At 41.5% G+C, this 14593-nt stretch overlaps 1 protein-coding gene across 2 annotated transcripts; it reads right to left on the minus strand.

Annotated features, from left to right (window-relative positions):
• Nucleotides 1–882: 882 nt before the first annotated feature.
• On the minus strand, nt 883–14450 carry PDZD9 (PDZ domain containing 9). 2 transcript variants are annotated; one of them, XM_059898140.1, is made up of 4 exons: nt 14420–14450; nt 12342–12521; nt 5806–5995; nt 883–1338 (listed from the first exon to the last, which is right to left on the minus strand). In XM_059898140.1, exons 1-4 carry the CDS (start codon nt 14448–14450, stop codon nt 942–944), a joined length of 798 nt encoding a protein of 265 aa, XP_059754123.1. In that variant the 3' UTR covers nt 883–941. The 2 variants fall into 2 exon arrangements, with proteins under 2 accessions (XP_059754123.1, XP_059754125.1); XM_059898142.1 differs by lacking the exon at nt 12342–12521.
• Between the last annotated feature and the right edge of the window lie 143 nt (nt 14451–14593).

The following is a 14593-nucleotide window of genomic DNA, read 5'->3' on the forward strand; positions in this document are numbered from 1 at the left end:
CTGGGTTTTACCCCCTTTTTTGCCTTTTTTGCGAGAGAGTTATTTGTGAAAAATATAAATTCCCTGCCAGTCATATCCTGTATTCGCACTGCTTCATTTTATGTTTATCTTCACTGTGGCAGAATTTTGTGGGTTTTTTTCCTCATCTTCTCCCTCATCTGTTTCTATCCTATCTCTTTCAAGTAATTAACTATCAACCCAACATTCAAAGTAACAGTAGGGGGACTTCCCTGGTGGTCCAGTGGTTAAGAATCCACCTTCCAATGCAGGGGACACGGGTTCGATCCCTGGTTGGGGAACTAAGATCCCACATGCTGCGGGGCAACTAAGCCCGAGTGCTCTAGGGCCCATGCGCCACAACTAGAGAGCCCTTGTGCCGCAACTACTGAGCCTGCACGCCACAACGAAAGATGCCGCATGCCGCTACTAAGATCCCACATGCCAGAACTAAGACCCAGTGCAGCCAAATAAATAAATAAATATTAAAAAAAAAAGTAAAAGTGGAGCTGAAAAGGGTGAAAAAACTAATGTGAACAACTAGGCAAAAATTTCTCATTTCTTTTAAGTAGGGCACTTGAAGTTTACAAACGAGAAACTAAATAAAGTAAAATGTGATACTTACCTTAAAGAGTAAAATTCTCTACTGTGTTTACACATTCTGGTATTGGGTTCCTCTGCTGCATTTTCTAAAATATGAGACATTCTTCTCAGAAAGGAAGGTCTTAAGGATCTGAATAATTGTGAGGCCTGTGAAACCCCAAGGAAGTCTTTGGATATCACATTGAAGAAGGTCTCTAAAGGCTTTACAACACACTCCTCAAAGAGAAATGTTAAGTCTGCACATATTCCTGTAAGTATAGCAAACGTATACATGGCAGTGCACAAAAAATGGGTGTTTTCAAGACAAATGCTCCTGTGGTCACAGATTTGCAAACTGCTGCCTAACCAACTTTTGATACAGGTTCACTCTTGCCCTTTTCAACATGGGCATAGTCTTCGAGCCAAAATGCATCTGAGGTAGAGGAGGCCGAGGAGGAGGAGGAGCTTTCATTGTCTTGCTTCACCATTGTCCAGTATGGAGAAGGGGCTCTCACTTCTTTCTTGTGGTCTCTGTGAATCATCACGTCACAGTTAATGTCTTTTCCTACACTAATAGTACAGTTCTTCTTTTTATATCCATGCCATTCTGTAGAGATAGACATTGGTCTCCTTGCAGGGTAATGGCCAGTGGACCGTGGATATTTATAGTACTTAAGTCTTTTATCTAAAACTGCATCTTCATCGTCATCACTGCTTGTGAAAGAGTCATCTTTTGCCTCCTCAGTTTTCTTTGTTGTGCTGAAATGAAAAGAATAGTGAATGAAATGGATTCTTAATGTCTGAACATTCATTATCACCTAAGAGATGTCTTGACAACCTGCTTTGGTTCGTAAAAGAAAGAATACAATTTAGCTTTAACACTACCTTTCTGTGTTATTGAAAATTTTCTCTTTTTAAAATTACCTTTAGGGAATTCCCTGGCAGTCCAGTGGTTAGGACTGTAGCTTTCACTGCCGAGGGCACAGGTTCAATCCCTGGTAGGGGAACTAAGATCCCACAAGCCGCGAGATGCGGCCCAAAAAAAAATTACCTTTAAATTTGTTTCCATTCCTAAATGGAAATCAAATTCTGCCCTAAATTATTTCACATTACTTTTAAAAGCTTTGCACAGACTTAAGCCAGACTATTGACCAGAATATTAGCAGGCCTTAATGGTGGGTTAATTTCACTTCACACAGAATGACAGGTCAATGTGGCCATCTCCTCCACAGAACTCAGTTTTCATGGGTCACATGGGGTCAGCAATAACAGAATATTACTGATTTCCAAGGGGGCATCCAGAAATAATGGCCCTCAAAGATCTTCAACATGCTAATCTGAGTTTTTTTTTCCTCCCCTGAGCATCATTCTTTGCTCCTCGTTTGGGTTTACATATGTGGATCTGTAGAACACCCTTCTATCCAGATGTCTCATCATTCACTATTCCACCTCGCTGTTGCCATCCAAAAACTTGTACAGACTTTTTTTTTTGTAATTTGCCAACAACAGGTTTCTTGAACTTTTCTCATGTCTGCAGCACGTGCACCTGCTATTATTTTCCTGAACAAATACTGTCTGTTACCTGCTACCCCTCATTCTGGTGCTGGATTTGCCAGCAGATCCAAAACCAGACCTTTGTAGTTATGAACCTCGGTTACTTTCTCTGTTACTTTCTGTCCTGCTAATAGGAAATAGATTTCTTCCCTACCCCAGTCCTTCCAAGCTATCAGACTTACTGGTGTTTTCACTAACATCCTTGGAGGCCTGCCTGTTTTATTTGCTCCTAAGCTTTTCAAGCTTTTCCTAAAGTTTATCTCTTCTGGAAATGACATTTGGTATGGAGTCAATTTTACTAAGGGCCGCTAGTCTTAATTGTACTATTTTCTTTTAATCCTTGATTTAGTGCTGTGCAAGGAGATTCAGATCTCAGGACTAGAACAGTTTGCCTTCAGAGTGCAAAGGACATCCTTTGTAATTGTATTAGATAATCATCAAGGACAGGTGGCAGAGCCAGGTTCTTATTGAACTGCATTAGATAGTAACGCCACAAGCCAGCAGAGGTCAGGGTTAGCTGGAAACAGTTTTTATACGACTAGGCCTGCCCAGAGCATCCTGTGGAGTATTCTCTCCGTTGTGCACACAGTGCTCTTTGCTCCTGAAGGAAGTCATACCAAATAAGCCTTTTCCTTCCACTTCTGCTCCTTCCCCGCCCCCTTCCACATAAGATGCTAAAATGCCTTAGCTATAAGCACTTTGCTTAATTAAGAAAGGGATTCAGAACATGACTGATATTGTTCCTAAGTTTGTGGATTTTAGCCTCATACTTAAGTTGTGCTGTTCTGTGTTTGCTTTTGAATGGTCAATCTGCCATCCTTAGATTTTTAATATTCTGAACTCTGTGCTTAGAACGTAGTTGTTCTATAAGCAAATGGTTAAGAGCTCAGGTTCGGGAGCTGAACGACCCAATACAAGGTCCACCAGCTACGTGTGGCTGCTAAATCTAAACTGGTTAAACTTGAATAAAATTTAAAATTCCTCCGTTACAAATCTTCACATTTCAGGGGTTAGTAGCCACCTGTGGCTAGTGGCTATCACATGGGATAACGCAGACACAGAACATTTCCACTATCACAGAAAGTTCTTACTGGACATTGCTGCTCTGGAGACAGACATATACCACTTAGCCCTGTGGCCTCTGGCAAGTTTATACACTACATTGGCTTCAGTTTTCTTATCTGTAAAACGAGGATAAATAAAAAGAATTGGCATGAGGATTAAATGGTATAATGCTTGTAAAGCAGTGCCCACCACATAGTAAGCAGTTATCACTATTATCATTAATGACTTTTAATCAAATCAGGATTGGCTTAGTTACTGGGAATTTTTTCCCCAATCTGTACCTCATCTGAAGGGGACAACTGCCCAGCTCTAGTCCACTGTCACCATGTGGGAATGCAAGCCCATCTTCTAGTTTCTTCAGGAGAAACCAGAGATAAAGACTCTTTGCATGAAATCTTAGATTTGTAAATTTAGCGATTCAAATATTTTTTCATTAAAAATTTTTTTGAAATACACAGAAAAATGCAAAAAAGTTGAATGAAAAAAATTATAAATACCTTGGTAGCTACTACCCAGGTCAAGAAATAGCGTATTACTGCCCCCTGGAAAAGCACCCCCTATGTATCCTCCTTTCTCTCTACAGTGTTTAAAACACTGAGGAAGACAAGCAAAGCACATCTGCTAGCCATATCAGTTCCTACGGCCACAAGTTGGACTCTAAAGTAATGTCTATGGAATATGGGCCATTTTTTAGTCTTTAGTAAAGTCCCTAGCCATATTTCTTTGAGCCCATCCCAATAAGCAAAGGTGCACAGCTGTAGCAACTAGTGGTCAGGAATCTGGTCAGAATTAATAAGGACCACTCTTGCATCAGAGCACTGAATTTGTCAGTTAAAGAAAAGGGAGATGGAGAAATCAAGCACAACCCGTAAATTTCTGACTTGTTTGACTATGTGAGTGTTCTGCCACTAGGACGGTGGCAAGCTGGCTTTTGATTTTAGGCGTAATGAGTTTGAGGGGTTTATGATACATACAAATGCAGATATCAAGTGGGTGTTTATACAAGTTTGGAGATAATACAATTTGAAAATTATTAATTTATAGATACTAATAGAAACCACAGAAATCAAGGAGTTTTTTTTTTAACATCTTTATTGGAGTATAATTGCTTTACAATGGTGTGTTAGTTTCTGCTTTATAACAAAGTGAATCAGCTATACATATACATATATCCCCATATCTCCTTCCTCTTGCGTCTCCCTTCCATCCTCCCTATCCCACCCCTCTAGGTGGTCACAAAGCACCGAGCTGATCTCCCTGTGCCATGCGGCTGCTTCCCACTAGCTATCTGTTTTACATTTGGTAGTGTATATATGTCCATGCCACTCTCTCACTTCATTCCAGCTTACCCTTCCCCCTCCCCGTGTCCTCAAGTCCATTCTCTACATCTGCATCTTTATTCCTGTCCTGCCCCTAGGTTCTTCAGAACCATTTTTTTTTAGATTCCATATATATGTGTTAGCATACAGTATTTGTTTTTCTCTTTCTGACTTATTCACTCTGTATGACAGTCTCTAGGTCCAGCCACCTCACTACAAATAACTCAATTTTGTTTCTTTTTATGGCTGAGTAATATTCCATTGTATACATGTGCCACATCTTCTCTATCCATTCATCTGTTGATGGACACTTAGGTTGCTTCCATGTCCTGGCTATTGTAAATAGAGCTGCAATGAACATTGTGGTACATGTCTCTTTTTGAATTATGGTTTTCTCCGGGTATATGCCCAGTAGTGGGATTGCTGGGTCATATGGTAGTTCTATTTTTAGAGAAATCAAGAAGTCTGCTTAGGAGATTGAGAGAAGAAAGCCAAAGATTAAACCTTGAGGAACTCCAAGGTTGGGTAAAAGGAGATCAAGAGGAAGTGACTAGAGGAAATAGGAAAATCATGGGAGTATGGTATCCCAGAAGTCTGGGGAAAATGATGTTTCAACCAGAGTTGAGTGTACAGTGTCTAATGCTGCTCAGAAGCCAAGCAAAATAAAGACTGAGAAGAGTCCACTGAAATCAGCAGTATGAAGGTTGTAAGTGACCCTGGGAAAAAGGACTCTCAGCCAAGGCCTGCACTGAGGGGGGAAATGGTGTCTCCTGAGGAAATGGCAAAGTCTAATACAGCTCTTTCAATGGGTTTGGAGTCAAGGGACAAGGCAGTGGCCGGAAGGGAAAGGAGAGGAGAGTGGAATTAGGTGGGGTTTGCTAAGATGGTAGAGGTTTTAAAGGGGCTTAAATGTTATTGGGAAGGATCCAGAGAGAGAAGTTGAATATGCCGGAGACAAATGAGGAAATGGGATTCACAGCACATGTTTAAGGGCTAACTTTGGAAAAGGCGGAGTCACGCATGTAGGTTTGGAGGTGGAGTTGCCATTGGATAGTTTGGTCTTTTTTTAAACTCCATGTCCAAGGCTCTTGCCTTTATCATTCTGCCTCATATTAGGTCCTACAGATTGTACTTTCCAAAAGGACTTAGAAACCCACTAAATTGTGGCAGTGTCATCAATCCCTCCTACATGGTCCAACTGATAGTTCTCACATTAAACTAAGACTCTACTTCCTAGACCCTGGGGAACTCTGTAGTATAACAAAGATTCCTAAACTTAACTACTTACCGTGTAATTGGGAATTTGGTCTCAGGGATTAAATCATATATTTCTTGCCATTCTTGGGGTATGTCAATAAAATCTCGGTAAACCTTGATTTGTAGCACTGTTCCTATGGTGATATGTTGCAAAAGCTTTAAAAATTCTCGAAGAGTATATCCTAACACATTGGCATAGCCAACACTAATCAAAACATCACCTGAAAAAGGAAAAAAATCAGTAAAATTAAGATAATGGTTTAAAAGGATCATACCATTTCTGGCTTTATTGTGCGATGTTTTTCTTTCTTTTTTGGGGGGGGGTGAGGTATTTCATTTTATGGGTTCATATTGTTGGTTCATTTTGAACCAAAGCCAGGCTTCAGCCTTTATTTAATAAAAATGACCCTTTCCGTGACATAAGTATCCTTTGAATAATGAAGAATACATGCAAGATGTTTCTTAATAGTCAGTGTGGTGGTAGATATTGTAGCATGTTTTTACAACATTTCTAAAGTCCTTGGTGTGACAGAGGCTAAAAACCATTTATAATCTGAATCATCCTTTAGGATTCTAAAAATGTGTTTTCTTCAAGTAAAATAAATGGCTATTACTATTAAAGAAAAAACCACTTACACTAAGTGAATAAATGACCTACTTTCTATTATACCTGCCTGGCCATTTCCAATGCCCTCCACAGTAAGCAGAAGACCATATTAAACATCAAGCCTTTCAGTTTAATGTTTGCCCTTACATAGTATTCGTTGAGCAAGTAATTCTACATGCAACACTGGACAATTAGCATGCTTTAATTAAGTTTAAGCTATGTATACAGAGAGTATGTCAGCTCAAAGGGATTAGACAGCTAGGTCCCCTACCGTAGCACAGTGCTGAACAGGCAGGGAAGGGTGATGGCCAACCATGGAGCTCCTGAGCCCCCAGCAAATAGGAAGAGAACCACATCTTGACAGCAAGCCCCTGGACCTCCAAACTAGATGTTAAAAAGACCAGTTATTCACTTGTACCCAGCAGCTAGGGTGTGAACATGTAAACTAGGTCCAGTTATTTGTCAGTCTCCCTGGGTCACTGAACCTAGAGCAGGAGATGCAGAGAGGTGACAGGAGCACCCAGTTTCCATGGCCCTTTGTTCTCTCACCATTTTCCAAACCTGGTTCTCCAGGCTTTCTGGCAACTCTGTCAGCCTCATTGTTCTAAATCCAATGCCTTAACAGAACTTTTCTATTGCTTGCATTGAAGACCTCTGACTACTACAAGGGCATTCAGCAAGAGAGGAAGGAATACAGGGAAATTGCTTTTTAAGGACAGACAGATACATTGGGTAAAATCTTAGTCATCAGCTCTTACTAGTACTAAAATCCTGCCAAATGGTCATGGATACTTTATAGCTAACATCGGATAAAGTAACCCCAATGAGTCCCAAAGGATATGTTCACCTCTCTGTGCATGGGAAGCTAGAGACCCCTCAATCAACCTGAAAGACAGCTGAAGCCTAACCTCAGAGGAGAAAAGAGTCAAGATGAAGTACATTCTCTGATACTACTCCCCACTGTGCTATAATTGGGAATTATGCCGATCCCAAAGGAAGCCTCCAAGGAATGCCAAGGACAAATTTCCATAGTGCTAGATCCTATCAGAAACAAAAGTTCACAGTATTAAAGAAAATGAATACTTAGAAGGGTGAAGAAAACCTTCTACTTTGGTCTTTAAAAATAGCTGGGGCTAACTTCAGAATGAAACAGGGCTTCTCCCGGCGACCTGCAGATTGTGTGATCTAAAGCTGTTCACCCCATGGAGGTTAATTAAAATGGTGGGGGGGGAGGAAGAAGACCTCACTGGATGAGCTTACTTGCCTAATCTTAAAAGGAGTGTTTATGGCTTGTCATTTTGCTTAATTATGTTGTTAAAGGGTGACTTTTATCAAGAGGGCAGAAAATAAACAGCTTAATTCCCTGACCGTCCTGGCTGTAAACCAGACATATCATTGTGTGAATGTGAGTACTCTGGCAATAGACATTAACATTGCCTTTCATAAAGAAACACCAATTTGGTATTTATGAATATCAACATTATACATTTTCTTTCTGTTTTAATGGGCTATAGGAACCACATTATATAAACTGTCTCGATTACCTATATTTAATCAACTTTGCAGCAGCCAAGCCACTACCATCTCTACAAACTAGGCTGTAAATTCCATAAGCTCTGTGTGGTTAGAGACCATGTATGTCTGGCTCATCATTATACCACAGTGCCTACCTAGCAGGATGCTTACACAGAGCAGGCATTCAGGAAATGCCTATTGAATGAATGTGGCCTAGTAAGGGTGGTGACCAGTACATGACTTGTATTTACCTTCAAAGCTATATTAATTTCTTAAGACTCTGGATATCAGAGTTTGCTAAAGCTATACTGGCCAAAAGGATTTTAAAGTTTAGCCAGAATAAACTAATCAGGAAATCGAGATGAAGCCCTATTATGAAACACCAAAAAGAGAGAAATTCAAAGCACATGAATGAGAAATAATGGGGCTGGGAGGTAATGGGGTCAAAAAAACATCAGGTTTCTAAGACCGTCACCTCTCAAAATTTCATAATCATTGTCAAAAGGACTGAGTTACAGAGTCTTTGAAACCTAGACCTTGAAGAGAAGTGGCTGACTTGTCATGAAGAGATTTGGGGCCCTGGACTTACTCTCTATTGAAATCTCTTTTCTAGTCAAAGGTATGGGCTTTCTAAGCAGATACGGTTTCAAGTCTCAGCTCTGACCACCCACTTAGCTCTGTATTGAACAAATTACTTCATCTCTCTAAGGCTCTATGTTTTGTTATCTACCTTCCAGGAGTGTTGCAGAGATTAAATGAGATAATAGATGTGGAAACACCTTGCAAAATGCCTAGGACAAATACTCACTTGCTATTCATTTATCAAGCACAGACATAATAAATGTGCCAGTGCTGTAGGTAAGTCGTGGATTTAAAAGGTGAATTCAAGACTGCCTCTGACCTCCAGGAGCCCACTAACTGTAGCCCCACCAGGAGATTCTGTTTCATGTGCATGAAAGCATACTCCTGTCCCACTCTAGTGAGTGTGCACTCTGGTTATCAATGAGCATCTGTCCCCTGACCCCAGAGAAGCTAAGGAGAACAAGCAGAAAAGGCCCATGGGACCTGGCCTAGAGTTCTTTTGGTCTGGAAAGTCCAGAACTCTCTTTCTGTCAGTTTGTTCCCCAGCACCATTTTCTATGTGGAGAAAATGCTTTGGATTTTAAGGTGAGGTAAACTTTTGTAATAGCATCATTGGTCTACTTAATTCTTTAATCCACTGCTTCTAACCCTAGCTGCAATTAGAATCACCTGAGGAGCTTTTAAACCATGAACTGCCCTATCCCCAAAGCCAAACCAATTGAATCAGAACCTCTGGGGACATGGGGCCAAGGCATTTTTGTTTTAAAAGGTCTCCAGGTGATTCTAATAGGTAACCAGAGTTGCAAACCAGTGGTTTAATCCACTGGGGGCTCCTGTACCACAATCATTTTTAGTTAACAACAACAACAAAAAAGATACCAGTCTAAAGAATCTCTAAGTAAGAACAGCCTAAGAGAAATGATTGCCAGCATTTCCATAGCACTGTAGTTCTCAAAGCATTTTCATAAAGATTATCTCATCAAATCCTGGCAACTCCTGACAAAGGTGGTATTATCCCAATTTAGAGATGAGGTGACTAAGGCCAGGAAAGTTAAGGGGCTTTGTCCAAGGTCACAGAACTAGAAAGTGGCAGAGCCTGGGCCTGAATTCAGGCCAGCTCCCACTGAATGGTCTTTCCTTCCCACCACCTTACCATCCCATTGTGCGTCCCTGACTCCTGAGCACAGCACCAGGCCCAGAGTAGGCGCTGGGAAAATGTCTTGAATTGGATGGAAAATTCATTCACCCAAAGCCAAGAGAAGCAGGGCAGTACTGACAAAGAGTGTAACAGAGAGGGTTCAAATCCCCACTCCTTGGTGTGACAAGGTACAAGTTACTAAATATCTGATTCCTTCTCTGTAAGGTGGTTTAATGTAGAATCTAATCAAGGAATTTGGTAAGGTTACAGGATACAAAATTAATGCACAGAAATCTCTGGCATTCCTGTACACCAACAACGAAAAATCAGAAAGAGAAATTAAGGAAACACTCCCATTTACCACTGCAACAAAAAGAATAAAATACCTAGGAATAAACCTACCTAAGGAGGCAAAAGACCTGTACTCAGAAAACTATAAGACAATCATGAAACAAATCAAAGATGACATAAACAGATGGAGAAATATACCATGTTCTTGGATTGGAAGAATCAATATTGTGAAAATAACTATACTACCCAAAGCAACCTACAGATTCAATGCAATCCCTATCAAACTACCAATGGCGTTCTTCACAGAATTAGAACCAAAAATTTTACAATTCGTATGGAAACACAAAAGACCCCGAACAGCCAAAGCAATCTTGAGAAAGAAAAACGGAGTTGGAGGAATCAGGCTCCCTGACTTCAAACTATACCGCAAAGCTACAGTAATCAAGACAGTACGGTACTGGCACAAAAACAGAAATCTAGATCAATGGTACAAGATAGAATGCCCAGAGATAAACCCATGCACATATGGGCACCTAATTTATGACAAAGAGGGCAAGAATATACAATGGAGAAAAGACAGCCTCTTCAATAAGTGGTGCTGGGGAAACTGGACAGCTACATGTAAAAGAATAAAATTAGAACACTACCTAACACCATACACAAAAATAAACTCCAAATGGATTAAAGACTTAAATGTAAGACCAGACACTATAAAACTCTTAGAGGAAAACATAGGAAAAACACTCTTTGACATAAACCACAGCAAGATCTTTTTTGACCCACCTCCTAGAGTAATGGCAATAAAAACAAAAATAAACAAATGGGACTTAATTAAAAGCTTTTGCACAGCAAAGGAAACCATAAGCAAGGCAAAAAGACAACCCTCAGAATGGGAGAAAATATTTGCAACTGAAACAACAGACAAAGGATTAATCTCCAAAATATACAAACAGCTCATGGAGCTCAATAGCAAAGAAACAAACAATCCAGTTAAAAAATGGGCAGAAGACCTAAATAGACATTTCACCAAGGAAGACATACAGATGGCCAAGAGGCACATGAAAAGATGCTCAACATCACTAATCATTAGAGAAATGCAAATCAAAACTACGATGAGGTATCACCTCATGCCGGTCAGAATGGCCATTATCAAAAAATCTAGAAACAATAAATGCTAGAAAGGGTGTGGTGAAAAGGGAAGCCCCTTGCACTGTTGGTGGGAATGTAAATTGATACAACCACTATGGAAAACAGTATGGAGGTTCCTTAGAAAACTAAAAAGAGAACTACCATATGACCCAGCAATCCCACTACGGGGCATATACCCTGAGAAAACCATAATTCAAGAAGAGACATGTACCACAATGTTCATTGCAGCACTATTTACAATAGCCAGGACATGGAACCAGCCTAAATGTCCATCGACAGATGAATGCATAAAGAAGATGTGGCACATATATGCGGTGGAGTATTACTCAGCCATAAAAAGAAACAAAACTGAGTTATTTGCAGTGAGGTGGATGGACCTAGAGTCTGTCATACAGAGTGAAGTAAGTCAGAAAGAGAAAAACAAATACCATATGCTAACGCATATATATAGAATCTAAAAAAAAAAAATGGTACTGATGAACCTAGTTGCAGGGCAGGAATAAAGAGATAGACATAGAAAATGGACTTGAGGACATGGGGTGGGAGGGCGAAGCTGAGGTGAAGTGAGAGTAGCATCGACATATATACACTACCGAATGTAAAATAGTTGGCTGGTGGGAAGCAGCAGCATAGCACGGGGAGACCGGCTCATTGCTTTGCAATGACCTAGAGGGGTGAGAAAGGGAAGATGGGAGGGAGGCTCAAGAGAGAGTGGATATGGGGACATGTGTGTGCATATGGCTGATTCACTTTGCTGTGCAACAGAAACGAACACAGTATTGTGAAGCAATTATACTCTAATAAAGGTCTATTAAAGAATTAAAAAAAAATTTTTTTAAATGTAGAATCTACCTCAGGGATTGCCAGGAAGGTGAAATAAGATCATGCTTCTAAATGTTAATGATGATTAATACTGCCTACAAAAGAAGAAAGCTTTATCCACAGAGAGCCATAAACACTGGAGTGACGCTGTGCCTGTATATGAATCCCACCTGCTAGATGGGGGTGAACCTCGACAAGGAACTCAGTCTCACTGAGCCTCAGTTTCCTCACCTGTAAAAGGGGAATGATAATAGTTCCTACCTAGAGGGTTATTGTAAGAATTCAGTGAATAAAAACGCCCAACAGCGAAGGTTATACAAGTAATACCAACTGGCCTGCCCATTGAAAGCTCTCAAACAATGTCATCATTATCATTGTTACAGTGAAACCTGAGTCTCCCTGAAGGCAGACGGGAGGGAGAAAGAGGTGGAGTGTTTGGGAGGCATGGGGAAAGCACAGTCACCTGGCTGGAGTTTTCCATCCCTGGCTGCAGAGCCCTTCTTAATGAGGTGCGTGATCTGAAGGTAGGGCCCATGCTGGATGATGACCAGGCCTAATCCCAGGCTGCCCACAGTGAGTTTGGTCTGCTGAGTTTTGCTCAAGTTGTGTACAGATGGCTTGACCTTGAGGCCGATTTGTCTTTCTTCTAAAAAAGGAGAGATTTGTTTTAGTCCTTCACCTAGACATCAGCATGACAGTAGTAACTGGGGTTCTAAAGCCAGACCCTTGGGACAGTTAATCAACCTCTCTCTTCCTTAGTTTCCTCATCAGTAAAGTGATGATAATAAAAATGCCCACTCAGAGGGTTGTTAGGAAAATTAAAGGAGACAGTTAAAGGGCTTTTGCACAGTGCCTAGCACATTGTGAATATTTAATTAATGTTAGTTATTATTATCCATTCACTTAACAAATAGTTATTGATACGGGCAGTGTGCTAGGAATCGTAAGTGTTTCTTGCCCTCATGGATCTTCCAGCCTAGTGGCTGAGACAAATATCAATGAATCATGTAAACATATTTTGAACAACAAACTGCGACACATGCTATGAAGGAAAAGTTCAGAGAGCTCTTAGGGTGACCAACAGGAGGCTAACGTCTCCTGTGAGGAAGGTGGGTCAAGGCTTCACAGAGGAGGTAAAATCTGAATTGAGATCGAAAAGACCAACAGGAAAGCTTTAAGCGAAGTAGGATGGGAGAGAGCAAATTAGATCAAGATTCTGAGACAGGAAAGAACATAAAGGAGACCAGTAGGGGGCAGGCAGGAGGAGCAAAGGCAGAGCAGACAGGCTGCTTGGCAGGTCTACCTCACTGGAAAAGCTTAGAAGCAATTTCAGCAGGACAAGCTAAGGTCTGCATTCAGAGAAACACACAAACAAAAACCTCTGGCTGTTATATGGATTGTGGGGTCCAGAGTGGAAGTGAGAAACGAAAGGGTTACTGCGTTCACCCAGAGCATGTCACCCAAGCAATGTCAGTGGAAATGGACAGTAGAAAAAAAGCATTTGGGAGGAAAATCCAGGAAAAATGGGTAGGGAGGCGTTGAAGTATGTTTTCTACAAAACTAAACCTCACAAGAAAAGTTTCGAAGATGGAGGAGTGATTTAAAACAACAGGTTATTTTCCCAAGAGGAAGCTTCTGAGAAGACTCATTTTCAGCCTACAGGAAGCTTCTGGGGAAACTTGTTTTCAGCACACTCTTCCAGCATTTCACACACGCAACACTTTTCCTTAAGGAGAAGTGACAAACTGCTACCTTGCCAAACCTTTGCCAAATCCATGTGACTGTGGTGTCTGGGGGGGCCCAGGAGTCCCCCCCCACTGCTGGGGAAGGGGCTTCCCATGCTCCCACATCTCCAGCTGCAGGGAGCTGGGCGGTTTCATGGCCCTTTCAACTCCAAGCAACTGTCCTTGCCTATCTCCAACCTCACCCTCCCCCAAACCACAGATGCTCTCTGTCTGGAAAATAAAGTAACCTAGTATAAAGAAGGTACAATCTTCAAGACTTTTCAGGATTACAGGTCATCCCCTCCTCGAGCCTCTGGCTCCTGAGCAAACAGAGATCTGGCATCATAGACAGGGTCTGAGTTCCAACCTCAGCTTGCAAATTAAAGTGCTCATGATATAATCTACTATGAAGCCCAGTCTCAAAAGACAGCAGCGTTAAGTGAAAGAAGCCAGATTCAAAAGACTCCATATCATAGGATTCCATTTTTGTGACATTCTCCATGGAAAGGGCAAAACTATAGAAAACAGATCAGGAGTGTCAGGAGCTGGGGTGGTGAAAGGCGTTGGCAGCAACGGGGCTTCATCACAAGGTAATTTTGGGGGTGGTGAGACCTCCACATCTTGATTGTGGTGGTGGTTAAACGTGGGTACAAAACTCACAAAGCTGTACACTAAAAAGGGGGAGGGGGGACTCTTCCTGTATGTAAATTTTAGTTTGGTAAACAAATGATGGTGAGAGGCCCAAGAGTGTGACTTTCCCATTTTACAGAGGAGAAAAAGTGAAGAAGTCTTGGTCCCCAGGACATCACCCAGTTACCTTTAACGCTTTTGTGGACGGCCTTCTTCATGGCCCCGGGACGGCAGGCCGATCAGGAGAGTCTCCCGGAACCGAAGCTGGAGTCAGTCCAACTCCCAACTGTTTCGAACCCTCCGGGAACCGGCGCACTGCGGGCCGACCGCGAGCGGCGAGGAGATCTCGGGCTGGCCCCCA

Source organism: Balaenoptera ricei, chromosome 15 (assembly GCF_028023285.1).
Source record: "Balaenoptera ricei isolate mBalRic1 chromosome 15, mBalRic1.hap2, whole genome shotgun sequence".
NCBI classification, from domain to species: domain Eukaryota; kingdom Metazoa; phylum Chordata; class Mammalia; order Artiodactyla; family Balaenopteridae; genus Balaenoptera; species Balaenoptera ricei.